At 39.8% G+C, this 19,364-nt stretch overlaps 1 protein-coding gene across 1 annotated transcript; it reads right to left on the bottom strand.

Annotated features, from left to right (window-relative positions):
- Nucleotides 1–10,562: 10,562 nt before the first annotated feature.
- On the bottom strand, nt 10,563–13,194 carry arf6b (ARF GTPase 6b). The gene is made up of 2 exons (XM_042500873.2): nt 13,037–13,194; nt 10,563–12,791 (listed from the first exon to the last, which is right to left on the bottom strand). Exon 2 carries the CDS (start codon nt 12,153–12,155, stop codon nt 11,628–11,630), a length of 528 nt encoding a protein of 175 aa, XP_042356807.1. The 5' UTR covers nt 12,156–12,791; nt 13,037–13,194; the 3' UTR covers nt 10,563–11,627.
- Nucleotides 13,195–19,364: the final 6,170 nt, after the last annotated feature.

Genomic DNA, 19,364 nt, shown 5'->3' with positions numbered 1-19,364 from the left:
CACGTGCATGCACAGACATGACAGGCTCTGCTTATCTTTTTTTTTTTTTAATGAGTTGTTTAAGCTGAAGGGGGTCATGAATAGACCAGTAGAGGACTGTACCATTATTTGTGATGTTCATATGGATGTTTGAGCTTTTGTTCTGCACGTTTGATTGTTTTTTTTAAAATGCAAAACACTGAAAGTCCAGAGTTTACTGCTCAGTAAATTACAGGAAACTACAAAGATGAGACATGGTGTGTTTTGCTCTTGAGCACTGCACTTTTCTCTCTGTGCATAATTAAACACACATTGCTGTGTGTTGTGTTTATGATAGCACACACTGTCACATGTGAGATTGAAATTGTTAACCCTCCCCCAGAAATGAGAAGCCACTAATAGCCATTAATTGCTGCCAGAGTGGTTTTCACCGTTCACTTCTCATTTTGAACGTTGCATGTAAATTCAGTTGTTGCCCATTTGGAGCACTAGGGGGCAGTAGTTGCCTAAAGCCCCCCAAAAGTATTTTAACTGTGTAAATGTTTAGTCTGTGTAATAAAACTGTAACTAGATTATCCATATTAAGAGCCAAGATGATTTTTAGATCTAAATATTATTCCAAGGTCTTAAAACAATGTTGTTTCTACTTTATTAGAACTCACAACATAGAGAGAAGTGAGGAAATAATTCATGACGAAAATTCCTCAATCCATATGTTTAGCCTACATAGCTTTTTTTTTCTTAAACTGAGGCCATCATAGTGCATTCCCGCTCTCCTGGAAGCTTTTGTCCTCCATGCGAGGGGAATTCCACCCCAAGCCCCAGATTAGCTGGAAGATTATGGCTCTTTTTCAAGCATAAACCATGAAGTACGCCCCATACTCCCACAGGCATGCAGGGGCCCCTCACAGCCTTTCATGCTGCTCTCTGTTTACACAGTGAGGCTGTAGTGTAATGAGCAGGGTGGCCTCTGACGCTCAGACCAAATAAAATGTTAATGCTGAAGTTGATGGGGTGGGGTTAACTCTGAAGGTCCTATTAAATACTGAAACTGCTTAATAGCTGAGTGCAATTGGAGCCAGCTTTGATTAATAAGATGCTCCTCGTGCTTATCCTTATATCTCCATGTATGGATGTTCAAAGCTAACCTGCTTGCCAGAAATCAGCAGAAGAAACAGCAGAAACAGCTTTACCAGACCCACAAAAATCCCTGAATTTAATAATGAGACTTTTTAAATTTAAACAGAAACAAGTAACTCTTCATGATCCAACATTATGCTGATGTTTTAGCTTTTTGTGTAGAGTTGATAAACACCAAATGGTCTTTATATACAACATTATCAACTTTTTGTGCATCGGAAAACACACATTTGTGCATAAATACAACTATGGATACTGGCCAGGCCCAGTGCCAGCCCCACCCCCCGCCTCCACCTGCAAAATTGATTCATTGGTTGAAATTTTTTTGCAAAGAAAAAGTCAAAATTCTGTTGTTACAGCTTATTAAGTGTGAATATATTCTGGTTTATTTACTCCTCTATAACGCTCAACTGAATGTCTTGGGTTGTGGACAAAACAAGACATTTGAGGACTTGGGAAACTGGTCAACATTTTCAGCATTTGTTTTGTAATTTATTTATTTTTATTGAAAAATGAAAAATGAAAAAATGAAATTGAAAAATAATTGACAGATTAATAGACAATGAAAATAATCATTAGTTACAGACCTAAAAATGTCACTCAGATTTACACACACTGACCAAGAGAAGATTTTACCACAAAGAGAAGCAAAGAAATTGTAAAGAGGCAAAACAACAACAGAAACACAAAATTACTATTAAGAGACACAGGATCTTAACATGATGCAAATGACTACAAAAACATGCACAACAACAAAAGGGGAAACCACCACAGAGTCTGTGTGTCTCGCTTCTCCTATGTAGGAGACGCGTTTGGGCCTCCTGCATGTCTGTGCCCCGGGCCTGTTGTCTCATAAACTGCCCATGAAAGCAACCCTTCCTGTCCAAACTAATAGATTCCTTTGTTACAACATTACATTAACCAATATCCCAAAAGTGATTGTGAAACATTTGAAATGTGTGTATAGAGAAAGAAAGAGGTGTGGTCATGTTGAATCATAGTTTAACAATCTGCCCCCAGAGTCCCCGTTGGTCCATGACAATTCGCACAAGAGGGATGGGGTGAGATTACTGGCCTTTTTTTCGTGAGTTACAAAAATTACTACAACGGATCATTTAAGATAATCACTCCCCGTGGCCCTTCTCTGCCCTCACACTTCTGCCTGGGCCAGCTGGACTGCTACAATCTGAGTCAGCCTACTATTGAGGTCTCCTATGGCTTTGACCAGGATATGTTCAGCTAATTAATTTGACTCACAGCTGGTATTAAGTCCATGTCCCTCAGTGTGGCGGGGACAGGACCCTGAGGGGTTATTGGGGAGCTCCACTATTCTTTTTTAACATTTCATCCTCCTTCACACCCATAGTCGATGAGTGCAGTCACTTTAAATCTATTTTCCAGTCTCTCTGGTGTTCTCTCCTTCTCAAATGTTAACCAAAAAATAATTAAAATAATGTAGTGATAGTCTTCTTGTGGTTGGCTAATTAGGCTAGCACTACAGGGGAATACAGGGAGGCTGAGAGTAAATGAGGACAGCCACAGTGAAGCGGTGCTGTCTCTAATCTGTTATCATATACACATTACAGTTGATTCCGGTGACCGTAAAAATTTATTACTGAACATGTGGCGTATGTGCTGCATGCACCAAGACAGAATGGGGGCATTTACTGCCAACAGATGGTGCTATTAGTAGAAATAACTCTTACCTGTGTATGAAACCTGCAGTGGGAACAACACAAATAGCTGAGAAGGCCACATAGTGCACAGTTTCTTAAATATGGCATTATGACAAAAAACATTATGGCTGTTTTGTCTTTTTGCTTGTTACTGTTATCCTTGAGATTCATGCGCAATACAACCCCAGGGCAGTGTGCACTTTCTTTGCACAAAACATAGTGAAAAACATCTGCATGGGCTCTGCAATGCATGCAAATCCCCCCCCCCGGTTCTTCCAAAACATGAGGGAGCAGTGCAGTGCCCCTCCAAACCAGATGGGTGGAGGAGAGTCTGACTCCGTGCAGCCTGTGTATGGTGTGCAGTGCTCTGCTGCATCACAGCCAAGTGACACAGAAGATCCTTTGTGTCACCATCATCACGCTGCCTGGAGCCAAGAGACACTGTTCCAGAAAGGAAGACTCATTTTCTCGCTAACTATTAGGGAGTGGCTCAAGAATAGACACCAAACTGGGCTGATTAAAAATAGAAGAAGGCTGCATGAGTGTGTGGCTCCTCTGATCCAGCAAACTCTCCCTGTTCCCACTCACACTTAGATGAGATCACCTTTTTGCTCTTTCACAGGACAATCTGAGCCTGATGAACTTTACAGCAGGCCAGAGCTCCATGCCAAATTAGAGCATGTGATTTTTGCAGCTCTGATAATGAGATGTAACAACGCTGATAATCTGTGGGGCTCTTGTTCGGTGGATTTAAAAGGGAGAGGTGGTGTGGTGCCAGTGAAGCAAAGCCCGGTGGGACAACTAGCTTATAGAAACACAATGCTGACTCAACCCCCACCCCCCTCACCCCCCTGCAGGGGAACAAGAGGAGGGCGGGGGTGCTGTTAAGACAGCTGTGCTGCAGTTGAGAGGGGACACAAATCCAGAACTGTGGGAATATTGTGCCCCTTTCTTCTTCCACTCCTGTCGGCAAAAGCAATATACACGCCAATGATTGTCTATATTGAAAATAAAAGAGTTTGACACAAAGGTTTATAACTCCTGCTGAAGGCGGTGTCAGATTTAAAACTGTGACGATAAAGTTTTTTGTGATCTAGGTTCAGCGGCATCAGTAAAAATGTAATAGTGTATCAATCCTTTGAAATACTACAGGTTCCTTGACGGCCTGTGACGGCATTCAAGTGTAATGATGTATTTGTCATCATTGGGATGTGTGGCGGCCCAGCACCGAGGGGAGAGTTGCAGAGGGGAGGGTGCAGCATGTGTGTGTGTAGCGTTTCCCTGAGTCATTACCTCTCAGTAGTCTGAATCTGGACTGTGTGTGTGTGTGAGCAGCAGCAGCAGCAGCAGCCTGACTTGACTCAGATCAGAGATTTCCTCTCTAGTCCGAACTGTGTAATCCAGACGCAGTGTCACTCTGAACACTGTCTCCTCTGTAATTAGAGCGATGGTGTCAGATATACAGATGTAGTCAGTCATGGAGTGTGACAGTGTGGTGGCAGCTGCTGAGGGAGGCTTTAGAGGTTGCTTTGTGTGGATGTTCATCATTCTGTCAGTCATTGTGTGGAGGCTGTGAGGGAATACATGTGGCTGACTCAGGTCTATGTCACTGTACACTTTGGTGTTAAAGGCCCCATTTTTTACTATAAAGCAGGTATAAGTGACAGGTATATTCAGGCAGACAGTATGAGAAAAATTTTTTTGTGACATCAGAGCATGTAAACACGATCTTGTCAAAAAACACAAGTATGAACTTTAAAATGAGCCTAATACAGGACCTTTAAAATCACTGCTTTTGTGAGTGTTAAGGAGATTAGAAGCCAAATGATAGATGCCACAGGGCAAATGTCAGTGTTCTGTATGAATAAGATCTCAAAAAACATTCATTTGATTGGATTTTGCCTCAGAAACAGATGCACTCAGATTTCTGTTCCTTGTAGCCACGGGATGCAGGAGACCTCAAGCTGCAGCACCATCTATAATCCCTACCCCCTCCCCTCTCTGTGCTGTAGCATTGCTTACATCTGAAGACAGGATGGTTAACACTCAGCTATGATCCCCTTCACTCTCTGTGTGTTACAGCTGGAAAAACACAGAGTCCAGGGACAAACTGGTTCACACTCTTACACAGCTGTGTCAAACATCCTGCAATTCCCAAGAGGAACCATGTGGACAAATTTTAGGTTTTCACATAATTGAATATAAATAGAAGCCCTGAGGCTTCAAAAATGTAATGGGACTTAGATTGGATGGTTTTTCTAAGTGGAAAAAACTACATGATTATAGACCAGTGAGACTGTATCAACAAAACCGTACGGTTTTGTGGCTCAAATTATGTTGTTAATGCTTGTATGAGCACTTTTTCTATCCATTAAAAAAACAAATTGGTTATGTCATGTGGACCTCCAACACTTCATAGTAATTTTCTGGCTCTGTGAATTTGTAATTTCACCACAGCAAGTAACCTTTAGTTTCAGATATGAATGGAATGTATTTTGGACCAATGCCCAGAGTGCACCTTGGACTTTACAGACTCATTTTCAACCTTATTTAGCTGGCCTATACCACAGCATAGCCCTTTTTAAAACCATAACTTTTTTTAGATTGTTTATGGGTAAAACCTGCACCAAAACACCTGCAATCAAAACAATTCCACCTACAGTATGAACAGAATAGAGTGCATCAATGTAGAGGCAAACAGGGTTTGCATGTAGCGTGGCGTTCAAAAGCGTTAACTTCAGCAGGAAACCTGAAACACCTTCAGCCACTTCCGGACTTGTTTAGTGAGTTTGCTCTGCGTGAGTTCAATATTCGACAGCTCATTCGAAGAGGCTACTGAGGGTGCAGAGAACTTAACCAGAGGATGAGGACGCGGAAGTTTCACAACCAGCGAGGTTGCTTTTACTGTCCTTGAAGATAAGCAGTCACTGAACATAGCTGTGGGAGCTGTGGCTTAGAGTAGGTGTTCCCTCCTACCATTTTGCAGATAAATAGACCGCTTTAATAACGGTGTTCACCAGTGTGCACAAGAATATCCATGTCTGCAGGCATCACAAATCCTGCAGTGATTATCCAGCTGGGTGTGGCTGTTGAAATGAAGGCCAACATTAAGCCAGAGATAACTATATTCACAACCCACAGTCAGAAGAGGGTATTACATTTGTGCTACCTGTGCAAATGTAACCCTGCAGCTAGGGTTAAGAGGAAGTGAAGACAAGCGAGGAAGACAAACCACACCCCTTAAAAACCACCAACATAATTCAGGCTAGGCACGTCAGGCGTGCAGCTGTAATACCACTCACCACAGTTATTCCTGAGCTGCTTTAAATCTTTGTCGAGTTGACTAATGAAAGGCAAGCTGTCATTGCGACAAAGGGTAAAAAAGGTGGGTTCCAATATTGCCGAACTTTGCTTGCAGAGAGTGGTGGGGGGTTTTCTCTCGGTTTTCCTCCCACTCTTCCTCTTTCTAAGTAGAATTGAGGAACTGAGTGGAAACTTGCAACGCAGTCAGCCACCTATGTGATACCAAAAACACCAGGCTGCACTGGCAGAGATCCCATCAGGTCGTTGTCATGGGAACAACCCCAACAAACAGGCGTTCTGGCCGCCTAAGACAAATCTGTCATACACATTCTTGAGCAAACCAGTGGAAGTGTTTTAGTCATTTGCCTGTTTTAGTTTGTGAATTATGACACTAGTGAGCTGTGAATCTGAAATGAGCTGTTACTTTGTGAGCTGCTAAATGCAGTGGCGCCCACAGGATTTTTATAGGGGTGGCAGGATGGGGCCTCTTTGGGTGGCACACCAAAACCAAAAGCTAGAACTGAATTTCAGGAATTTGCCTATGCTGAGTATACAGGTTGTCTTAAAATGATGTCAGTATGGAGAGTTAAGGGATTTCAGCCTGTTTGGTTGTTTATTTTACATTTAATATTACTAATTTAGGGTGTCTGGTGGTTCACCTAGTAGAGTGGGTGCCCCAGATACAAAACTATGTCCTTGCTGCAGTGGCCGTGAGTTCGATTCCAACCTTGGCCCTTTGTGGCATTTCATCACTTCTCTCCGTCTTTCATACTACAATTGTCCTGTCAATTAAAGGGACAGGACACTCACAGAACTCATTTTCATTCAGATATATTTAGATGAGCGATCAAGCAACCCCCTTGAAAATTACCATGCCAGTTGTTCCCTTGCCAAAATCTAGCCTTACTTTGAAGGGTCTTTTAGCCAATTTCCCAACAAACTAGGTTGTGCTAGAGAACCCCTATTTCATGCTGCATTTGCATTTTGACACAGGACCAAACGAAAACAACCCGATGCCGCTCCAGTGTGTGACTTAAGACAGTATGCCGGTATCATGGAATCAAAAGGGGTGTGACGGGCATGTTTAACGCAACAGCATCTGCTTCTAGTTGACATATGACATACACATCAGCAGCACTCTCGTAACAATAACGATGGCATAACATGGCAATAACAATAATTTACAGTCCCTGTTGCAGACTGAGTCCCAATGTTCAAAAGATTCCACAATCTTCACACTTGTTCAGATGAGACGCCCTCCAAGTATTTTCTCCAGGAGTGGCCTGGCCCCCTGGCCCCCCTTTGGAGGCACCACTGGCGAAATAAACATGTTGCTGTGGTGACCACGATTAACCCAACCTTTGCGAAACCTGACCAGTCTAAGACTTCATGAGCAAGAAAAATGAGACAATTACATAAAGCACCTATTACCGAGCTTCCCTCTGTGACCTTTCCTCTCAGGAAGTGCAAGGAATTCCAGCCGAGCACAGAGGGAGTTGACAGGAGGGCCAGGAGGTCTCATCTTTACAGCGGAGAGGTCATAAAGCATTGCTTACAGTCTCTGTCCTTGCCCCAGGGGCTCCAGTGTTACCAATAAAGCTGTGAGGATCATATGGTTGTAATGAAGTGGTGGGAACCAAAGTGGCCATTATAGCCCAATTAAACTGCCATCAGCATCTAACAGAAGCACTGGACCAAGCCCTTACTGAAAGCAAGTATTTACAGACATCCTCAGAAGCTTGGGTACTTTCTCAACTTGCAGTGTTTGTGGCTGATCATCTCAAATACACACCCTTCTTTTCCAACGGAGCATTTAAATCACGACTGCTAAAGGTGTGTGGGCTGTGCGAAACATCCTCTGTGGCAGCATATCTGTCTGTGTCACCTGACCTGTCTGACGGAAACCTCTGTGGTGCTAATGCAAACATCCTGAGGCCTCTCTACAGCAACTTGCTCAGCACCAGATTTTCCACAGTGAACGTCACCATGATTGTACAGCCAAGCGCTTATGGATGCAGACACATGTATGTCTGAGAATACAGTGTCCAGCTGTCAGTGAATGCTGCCAATTATGTGAAGACTTGAGAGACAAAGTGTGCATCCCATTCTTGCAAATGTAAAAACATGCAAACTGTGCTTTTTGAGCAGCTTCAATAGTGCCAGTTTTCTGTGGATATGCAAAACACTGGAAACAGTGTCCTTCAGTATGCTGAGTGGAAAAATCCTTAAAAATCTGCAGAACAATACTTACTAATCTTCTGCAGCCCTAAACACAGCAGTCAGACCATTTGTCACCATTAATCCCGTCTTTGTCAGGAGTGAAAACACACTTGATAATCAGCTTTAATGGAAACTAAAACATTTTTTCATAATGTCTCAGAGGTGTGTGTTGTAACTAATAAACAGTTGAACTAACAAACTCAACTGTTAACAGAACTGGTCTCTCTGCCTGAATTTAAAGCCCTCATAAGTACAGGGGTTAATGAATCTGTTGTGCAGAAATGTTTTTAATATTTCTACATGTTACTGTATATCTTTTATGTTTTTTATTGTGGTTATTGTTGTTTGTAACTTATTTGTGTGCTGCTGTCTTGGCCAGGTCTCCCTAGAAAAAGACATTGTTGATCTCAAATGGTTAAATATGGATTAAATAAAAATAAAAATAGGAATATTTCACTAAGTTACCTCAAGATAACAGTTCAACAGCAATATGAATTAAATGAGGTCAATATTTTAGCAGAGTTTAAAAAGGGGGAACAACAGAGACACCAAAGGATGTGGGCCTCATCTTTCACGCATGTTAGATACCAGGGGCAACGTGCTGGGACTGATTACCCAGGGCCATAAGATTTATTTAGCCAATTAAAATTGGCTACATAAATCTGTTCAAAGACTGAACTTTGTGTAAAAAAGTAGTGGAAGATCTCAGTAGCCCCTCCGACCCCTTAAAGGCGCAAAATGGTTTAGTCCACCCCTGCCCTAGGATTTGTCTTTAAAGCAGCTAAAGCCATGCGAGTGATTACTTGTGGTGCTGCAGCGCACTGTCGTGATTCCTCAAGAACGGGAACTTAAGTTTCCAAAGACAGAAAAGAGTGGAAAGGGAAGGAAAGCAAACTGACTTTGAAAAAATGAAATTCAAAAAGGTGCATGACAGAGACATGGATCAAGTGAGGAGAGGCTGGGGGCCCACAGAGACTGCTTATGCATGGGGCCTAGAATTTGGTGCTAAGTGATCACACTCACTTTTGAGAGATTATATTACTACACAGATTATTATTTTAATATAATAATTAATATAAATCACACTCAAATATATCTCTGACATGCTTGTTGCATGTGAACCTTCTAGGACCCTCACTGAAAACTGGCACCGGCCTACTGACCGTCCCAAGAGTGAGAACAAAACATGGTGAAGCAGTTTTGTTACCATGCAGCACAAACATAGAAAAACCTCCCAGATGACAAACACAGACTCTGACCTCTTTTAAGTCAAAGCTAAAAAAAACTTTACTCTTTTACACTACCTACTCCACCTGGTAATAACTGCAAACTTATTCTAAAACTTGATTTTAAATCATTTTAAGTAGTCTTTTTATCTTTGCACTTTTTCTCTACATTTTTGCTATTTTCAGTGATTTTATTTAAATACTTGTTTAAAGCTCAGTGATTAATTTTACCTTCAATATCTTATCTTTTCACTCTTTTATTTTAAGTCTCTTTCTTTGTGTTGTATTTTATTGCTCTGTAAAGGACTTTGAATTGCCCTGTTGTATGAAATGTGCTACACAAATAAAGCTGCCTTTGCCATTATGCTCATGATCACGTGCAAAGAGTACAGCACATGGTAAAGTGGCTCCTTTTGAAAAGTGCATTGAATAGTTTTATTAGCAAAGGATATCTCCTCACAGCTTGCATTTTATCCTACATACATTCCCTTTTCATTTCTCAACTCCAACCCCGCATTAGTCAGCTTCAACAGACGTCTTTTTCACTGAGTAAAAACAACCAAGACTTGCTTTTTGATGCCAGTCTCTACCAAAAGCGAGTCAGGAAGTTACAGCTGACAGCTCAGCATCAGCTCCACTGTGGCTCACAACCAACATGCAACATTCAAAAAGAATTCACAATTCAGCTGTATATCTCCGCTGCCCCTCTGACTCTCATGCAAACTATCATGTGGCTCTCTTGTTGTTCCAAAAAGACCAGCAGTTGGACTTCCTGTTTTGTACATTTTCTCCATTTACTGGCAAGGGAACTGAGACCAGCAACGTGGTCTGAGGGTGGACCTAAACCCTTTATGAAAAATCTGCCCAACAGCACTAAAACCCAAGAGAATTTTAACGACGCAGACTTTGAAGTTATTTTTGAATCCATATGTTGAGCTACTCACAAATAAACAAATCACACATCATCTAATCACGCTAACTTCCTTTAATCCGTGAAAAAACAAACAGACATAACAGATTTAAAATCACTTTTTTAATAAGACATTACAATGACATTGTTCTGTACATGGTTCCCCCAGTCAAAACAAGAGCTGCACCACAGGGTGTCTTCAACGTTCCCCCAGTAAACAGCTCCCTCTGACTGCACGACAGATGGACTCTGATGTAGGGTTACTGTACTTTCGTACTCATGCTACAGATATAGGCTATCATATAATGTCCCAATACTGAGACTAATCAACTGTGGTATCAGATTGAGAGAGCTCAGAGCTGAATGACATTCCTTTGGAAAGATTGAGTCAACTGACTACGTGTTACCCCCCCAAAAAATTAAAAAAAAAATGCATCCCGACAAGCATGTTTAAAGAGTTACTGGAGGCCTATTTGTTGAATATTTAGCACAATTAGGTATCAAGACGTGACACAAAAGGTCAATCAGTAAACTATATAGCCCACATAAAGGGATTGGGAGGGGTAACAAAACATGTCTGAAGTAATTTTGTCTCTCTGATGTCACAGACTGGTGACAATGAAATGTAAGCAATGGTGAGACTTCACTTTTTTTTCACTCCCTTCAATACCATTGAGAAGAAATACTTTTCATCACAGCACGGTGTTAGAACAAATGTCAAAGTCCTTCAAGTATGCTACATGACATTAAAGATCTCACCCTTAGAAGGAAAAAATGAAAGATCCAAGTTCAATGCAACAGAGACTGAAGAACATTTAAACAAAGTTTTAGTCCGAGAATGAAGACAAAATCTTCAGCTTCATTAGAAAAATCATACAAAACAGGGAAAAGAACAGGCAAAGGCGGTGATCTCTGTGGCTTTTAAGATTAGGCCCAATTCAATATTCATCAAGCAAGCCCCAAGATAATGAATGTGATATAGGCCTGCTACAGAGTACAAGCAAACTTTGAAGCCAGCAAACCCAGTTAAAGATAAATTAGTCATGGGGTAAACGTAGTAGTAAAAATAAATGGGAGATAATCAACTTTTTCTTAACCATACTCATTTTGAGAAGTTATTTGTTACTTGCAACGTTATTATAGTTTTGACCTAAAACAGTCAGCACTCAATCATTAAGATTTGTAATTTGAGGTTAGCCATGTCAAGCCCTCATACAGTCCATCACCTGTGGTCGCACAGGAGGGCTGAACATACCAATTCCTATCTCTGATGCGGGTCAAGCCGAGCTTCTCCTGGATTTCATGTGGCTTCATGGCGTCCGGAAGGTCTTGCTTATTGGCGAATATCAAGATGATGGCATCCCTCATCTCCCGGTCATTAATGATGCGGTGGAGTTCCTGCCTTGCCTCGTCGATGCGATCCCTGTCCGCGCAATCCACCACGAAAATTAACCCCTGGGTGCCCGTGTAGTAGTGTCGCCACAGGGGGCGAATCTTATCTTGGCCCCCAACATCCCAGACGTTGAACTTGACATTTTTGTAGGTGACAGTCTCCACATTGAAGCCGACTGTGGGGATTGTGGTGACAGACTGTCCGAGTTTCAGTTTGTAAAGGATAGTTGTCTTTCCAGCAGCATCGAGTCCGAGCATTAATATTCTCATCTCCTTGTTGCCAAATATTTTAGACAGCATTTTCCCCATTTTGAACTCTTGTGCATAAATACTTTATTCCTAACGAGAAAAATGTCTGATACCGTGCTGATGGGTTATTCACTTTGACTATAGCTTCAGTTTACTTGTGAAAACATGACTCGGTGAGGAAGGGGTGGGGGGGAAAAAGTCAAAAATGAACACTCATCTCAAAACCTAACGAACAGTACTTAAAGGCGTTTGACTTTTGAGTGTGTGCGTCCAGTGAAGTGCTGGGACATTTATGTTCAGAGTATCACACTGTCTGCAGGGCCTGCACACAACATGGCACGGTGAGGCTAAGAACTTGGCAGCAGCTGTTGCAGGACGTTCATTCCGCTGCCCAAATCAACATAAAGCTGCGTGACAGAGACAGACGGTCAAAAACAGCAGACGGCAGACACAGTGTGTGTATAAGGCCCCCAAAAAGCCGCGGTGCTTGTGAATTCCTCCTGGTGTTTGTGTCTAGCGGTCCTCCTCATCGGGTGCGCCCTTGTTCTCTTCACCGCTACCGGAGCAGCTTTCTGCGGCTAGTCCATCAAGCGTCGCGCCGGGTACCGGTTCACTGGTAGGGACGTCTTCGAGAAAACTCCCCTCGGTGACTCAGCAACACATGTGTCCTCTCATGAAAGTCCACTTCTTATCCCCCTGAAGAGAGATTTAGAGGGAGGGTCAGACAAATTAGCAAGCTACCGCTCATGGCTGCTAAAAAGAGCTAGCAAGCTAACATTAGCTAGCTTGTTGCCTAGCAAGCTAGCATTACGCTAAGTAGATAACGGTAGTTAGCGGTTGCAAACTACTCATTTCTGGTTATAAAATACGCGCGACAGTGACAAAATGTTTACCTCGCATCTTTCTAAGTTAAACACTTAATTGAAATATAAGCAGTTTACCTCCTATCTCCCCCTCCTGTCTCGATAAGTAGACCCAGCTCTTCTTTCTCCTTTAAGTCGAGGTGGTCGCAGTGCTGCTACACCGGAAAGGTGTGGAGCTGCATTAACCGCCACTTCCTCCCGTCTACTTCATTCAACTGCTGCTGCCGAGGGCATCCACGATTCACAGCATAAACAATGACATGCCCAAACTGACATTAAATACAATGTTACGTTATTTATTTTTACACAGTGTTTTTAGTTTTTAGTTGACGCAATACATAAGAACAATTAGTAACGTTAGAATACGACGTTTATCTAAACTGTACCCACATACGACACAAGTACGTTCATTTTAGGTATCTTTGTAAGTACTGCGTTAAATATAAAAACGTTTATTTTCATAATGATGGAAATATAGGGCACGGATAATATTTGCAGTATCAAATGTTTTCATTTGAATAGTCTAGTCTACTATGTCTGCGCATGCAAAGGGTGACAGCACACCCTTGTGGCAGTCATAGGCTACCTAAAGTCAGTCCCATGTGCCAATCATTTTGTGCTTTTCTTTTTGTCTGTTTTGTACAGAAGCGTATTGCTGCCACGCCAGAATTGACAAAAATATTTTTTAAAAATAAAATGAGAATCTTGTTATAACAACATGTTTTCACGTTATAACAATAATTGTTAGAATAAGAAAGTATCTTGAAAAAATCTTGTTAGAACATGAAAATATCTTGAAACAACCCCCAAGTTATATTAAAATTACAATCTAGGTGAAATTTCAAACTCATATTCAACAAACTATTTCCCTGCAAGTTTTGCTGCTGCCAGCATACATCCAAATGGATTATAGATATACATTGTGTGTCTGCACTTTGCTATCTAATGAATGGCATTCCTTTACAGGGCCTAATTTGTGTTGTTTTTTTTGTGTGTCACAGTGTGTCTCAGGTGCGCTCTCTTACTGATTGACGATGTCATTGATTACCACCAGGTGATGTATGTGTATGAAAAGTTGTTATACTGCTTTGAAAAGGATCAAGTGTGGTCAAAATGGCATTGATGCAGTAACGCACGCAGCTTTATGTAATGCCATCCTCTCTCAAAAATCTAGGATATTTTATGTCATAATTTATAGCCATTAATATGATCAGTTTTTGTAACTTTAGAGTTTGATTCCAACTGATAAGTTCTTAATAAACATGGCATGAATGAGGATTGAGAGAAACATTAAGTAAACAAACAAAGCTAGTTTCTTGCTTTGACACAAGTGAGAGAGCTGTGAGGGGGTGGGGGGGGTTGAGAACTGTGTTTCCCAACTGGTCCGGCCATAGGGTCCAGGTTTCTCCTTCGTCATTAGTTTAGTTCATTAGTTCAAGGTCTACACATCAGATAAATTACCACATATTCCATTTTATTGCACAAATTTAACATGTTCACAAGTCCTTTGTGGTTCATTCAGAATGGACCAACAACCCACCTTTGGGCTGAAACACACCAGTTGGAAACCACTGGTCAAGAACATGTGCATCTGTCCCACTCCCTCTACAATAAAAAAATACAAGAGATGAGCAGACTCTATTATTTTTGACAAAATTGTAGATATTTGCAAATTAAACGCATGCATACAAAGCACAAATTTGGCCTTAAACTTAACCAGAATGCTGAAAATTAAGTGTTTCATGCACAAAATTGTCTGTCTTGAGGACCCCCAAACACTCATTTTCATATGTAGAATATAGAATAGAATATATCTCTATTGTCATTGCACAAGTACAGCGAAATTGAAATGCAATCCGCACAGTGCAAGAGGATGTCATAAAATTACAAAAGGGTAAAAAGACTATGAAATAGATAATTAAACAAAAAAAACCTATTACGAAATAAATAATTAAAGAGACACATTACACACAGAGACATTCACATTCTGCAGGTATTGCACGATCCATATCAGTGTTTAAATTTTGCACTGTTTAGTGCAGTGTTCTTGAACCTGTTTGTCCCTGCTTTCCATATCCTGTAGCGCCTGTATGTGTTCCCCTAATTGTTGAAACAAAAACTACGTCCTTGGTTAAATGTTTGATCATCTATAATTAGCATTTTAATTTCTAACCTGTTTTGGTCAAACCAGCTCTAATGGCATCAGCCGGTGGTTATAAGGATGAGTTTCATTTTAACAAAATGTAGAGTAAGTAGCTTACATGCCTATCTTCAAATGCATTGCAATGCAATGCATTTATCTATTTAACTGATGTAACATATAATTTATGTGTAAATTATCTTATCTACTTAACTTCAGTGTATTTCTCTCACTTTCCCACACAACTAAGATACAGATGTCAAAAATGCAACAAATAAGAGTTGCAGTCTGGGGTGAATGTTTTTTGGAGAGAGGTATAAATTTTATTGTCATCCATCTGTATATAATGCAGTGCATAGAGGAACAAAACTGTGTTTCTCCTGATCCCCATGAATGATGCAACCTTCAATGGGAGTAAAGCTGACATTCGGTCAAAACAAGATACAGGCTTTTTGAAAACATACAAAACAAGGTTCAAATGTGATGCAATACGCAGGGAAACTGCAAAAGACAGCCTTGTAAAGATATTTAAAAGTCTAAATATAAATAAGAGTATATAGATTAAGTGTAAAGTGGAGGTGCAGTGGCAGTTAGTGGGTCCCTGAGGATATGTATACAGCATGTATATGTACTGAGGGGCAAGTAGTCAGACAGGCTATAGTGGCCTATAAAGCCTGTGTGTGTGTTATTATGTTTGTGTGTGTGCCTGCGTATGTGTGTATGACTCATTTCCAATGATTTTATTGTGTTACGGATGTTTTCAAATACATGTTGATTTTTTTCAAGTTAAACAAAAGCATCAAATACAACCTTACAAATATGCATCGATCACCTGGGGGCAAACTGCAATCAGTGACATCATTAGCATGTTGGCTTATTTCACAGCATTTTTTTTTGACCTGTCAAACAGGAAAAGCACAAGTTATCCTGTTATCCAGGTTACTGTTGACTTGATGACTCTGCTCTGTTTAATCTGTACACAAGCACACAGTTTGGAGGACACATTTATTTAGGCAAAAACATTCATTATACTGTTTTCTTGTTCAATACATATTTCCTGTTTAGCTATGACTGCAGGCACATTTTTTTTAGCCTTTACTGTTAAAATGGCCTTTTCAAAGTTGAGAGATTGAGACATTTTTTAACACAGGAGCTTTTATTTTACACCTGCTGGTTTCAAAATGTTGATGGATGTTGATGTTTGTTTATTTTTTCAACCCCTTTCAAATGTTTGATCGTTTTTTGGATAAACTCAGGTGCACTATCTTACTGATTGATGATGTCACTGATTACCACCAGGTGATGTATGTGTGTAAAGTTGTTATACTGCTTTGAAAAGCATCAAGTGTGGTCAAAATGGCATTGATGCAGTAAATCCACTTTGAGCTTCACGTGAGGCCATCCTCTCTTAAAAATATAGGATATTTTATGCCATAATTCGTAGCCATTAATATGATCAGTTGTTGTGACTTTAGAGTTTGATTCCAACTGAAAAGTTCTAAATAAACTTTGGCATAAATGAGGATTGAGATAAAAAAAAAATAAGCAAAAAAACAAAGCTACTTGCTTTGGCACAAAAGAGTTGTTTCAAAGTAAGAATGTTCTGTGAACTTGTTTTCATTATGAGATCTTTTCCACAGCAGAAATTTTCTAGCTACTCAAGTGAGACACCGGGGCTTCCTTTAAGTGGAATACAGGTGTCATTAATGTTACTGAGTACACCTGTGCTTTTCTTACTACGACTGCTGTGCATGCTGGCTCACTTGATGGAATTTAGCTGTTGCTAATGAAATTTGTTTCACCTGTGCCTTCCTTGTTAATGACAAGCGTCTGCTGTGAAAAAGGCCTATAGTGAAGCGCAGGAAAAACAACCTTAAGATTTCACTCTATATTTACTTTACATCAGACTCCTCTACACTGTTGAATCTCATAATCAGTGTTATTGAATCAACTCATTTTATATCTTTAACTAAATGTAATTAAAACATTTCAGTTCCACATTAGGCCTTATTAAATTATCTATTCATGTTGTTCAGAATTAAAAGTCATGAAACTGATTAGAAACATTGCAGACTTTCCAGCATACATTGTACTGGACTGATATTTATTTAAATTTAAAGAAAAGAAATAATGGAGGCTGTTATCTGTCTATTTGTGAATGTGTCTTAGACATATTTCATAGTCCCTGTGCCTCACATTTCCTGTCATCTCTAAAGTCATAATAACAAATAAATTAATGTAAAACAATTCAAACCATGGGGAAAATGCATGTTAATCACTCCTCTCACTCTTTTTTACATTTACCATTTATATTATATCTCTCTGACAGCTGGGATTGGCTCCAGCCCCCCCGCGACCCTTACAAGGACAAGCGGTTACAGAAAATGACTGACTGATTATATCTCTCTTACATCAGTCAGCTGGATCAGTTACTTTGATAATAAATAAAATTAAAAAATGCACTGCAATTTGTTGTCTATAGCTGAATTTTCACTACTCTTTCATTTTTACATTTTACTAAAATATACTTGATATTGGTGGATTAGTTTACTCTGTCTTTACAGCTGGCTCCACTTTTATACTTGGCACTGTTTGCATAGAGTCTAGACAACCATGTCTACGCGATACACACAGTTGCGAGAATCTTCTACTGACCTGCCATATACAGTATATTTTTTTGCATATTTGTTCACCTCCAAACACGTATGTTGACCAACTAGAAGTTAGTGCAGTGACATAAACAAGATCCAGCTGTATTTAAACCCAGATCTTGTAGGTGTGTGTCTGGGGATTTGACAGGAGATGAGTGTTGGGCAAGCTTTTCCACTGCTCCACTCCACTGTCAAATTGCTGACTCTGGTACTGTCTCTTCACAGTAACTGAGTCATTCATTTCAATTAGTGAATTGGCTTTTTTACTTGGCAAACTGTGATCCATTTAACTTTTTTTTTCTGTTGGCTCATGTAGCTTTCTTTCCCAAAACTTAAACAGAACTGTTTACTCATTGTTCTAATCTCTTTAGAATCAAAAACTTAATTTGTGTGATGCTATTAAATCATATTTGTTTCATTTACTAATCAGCTGGGAGGTAGTACACATACTGTACTGTACTGGGAATGTTGAAGTTGGGCTTTAAAGTACTTATAAGTGCAGTTGTGAGTAGGCCATATAACCCATTTATAGTGTTCTGTATTATTATTCCAGTGCTACACTAAATTGATTTGAGACACGTTACTTTGTCATTAAAAAAAAAAACTGCATTAAGTGGATTTGTGATAAAAGCCACAGAGAAATAGTTTTAGTTTGTTTACTTTCTTTTTTTGTTAGACTAAAATAAAGAACCCTTAAGGCACAGTATGGATGCAGACATTTTTCCTTGCACTGCATTGCAGAGCTATTAAACTGTCAATCATATACACTAGATTGATTTTAATAATTTTAATGTACTTGAAGTGTGCATTGTGCAGCTGTATCATCCAGGTAAATACAAGTATTGGATGGGGATCGGGGGCAAAAAAAGCTTGATCGGGACATCCCTAGTTGCTGTACTTGTTTACTTTTGACCACTAAACAAAAGTAATTAATGTAAAGTAAGATATAATGGTTACAATGAGATCACACTACCTTATTGAAGAATTTAGGTATGATTCAATTTATTGTAACACTGTAACCAAACAGTAATGCAGATAAATTTCCACAAAAATACACGAGAGCACAAATAATTTAGATTATAAACAAAAAATAATACATAATAAAAATAATATCGAAACATAAATCAATAAAAATCATTTTTAAATAAATAAATAATAAAGAAATAAACTAAAGCAAGCAAATTAAAAATAACTCATTCATATCACATCAGGAGGTTTCACCAAATCATTTTTGTAATTGTCTGAAAATCTGTTGCTTTTTTTTGGTTATTTGCAAAAGAGGAAAGCGTTGAGTTGCTCAAGATAAAAAGAGGGGTGTGAACCCAAACATTTTTCTTTGCGGATAAAGAATTTTCTCATTAAAATGATAATAAAAAACCCCAACTTAAATAAAATGTGTGTCACTTGTATCAATAATAAAAACATAATAATCACAAAATCAACGATAATAAAATCACGACTTACATTAAGTTTGTTTCAATTGAGGCCACACCCACATCACTGACGTCAGAGTGTGCGCTGTCCATCGGCGTGTCAAGGGCAAAATCATAAAGAGGGAGTCTAGCGAAGCAAGAGTCAAGCACCGCGGGTAATGATACAGTACAATTAACATGAT

This window comes from Plectropomus leopardus, chromosome 14 (assembly GCF_026936395.1).
Source record: "Plectropomus leopardus strain MGB_pleo_1.0 chromosome 14, ASM2693639v1, whole genome shotgun sequence".
Classification (NCBI taxonomy): Eukaryota; Metazoa; Chordata; class Actinopteri; order Perciformes; family Serranidae; genus Plectropomus; species Plectropomus leopardus.
This window is presented reverse-complemented; position numbering and strand designations above follow the sequence as displayed.

Excerpts from the sequence above, each read along its gene's own strand:
- arf6b (XM_042500873.2), bottom strand. The coding sequence starts at position 12,155 with ATGGGGAAAATGCTGTCTAAAATATTTGGCAACAAGGAGATGAGAATA.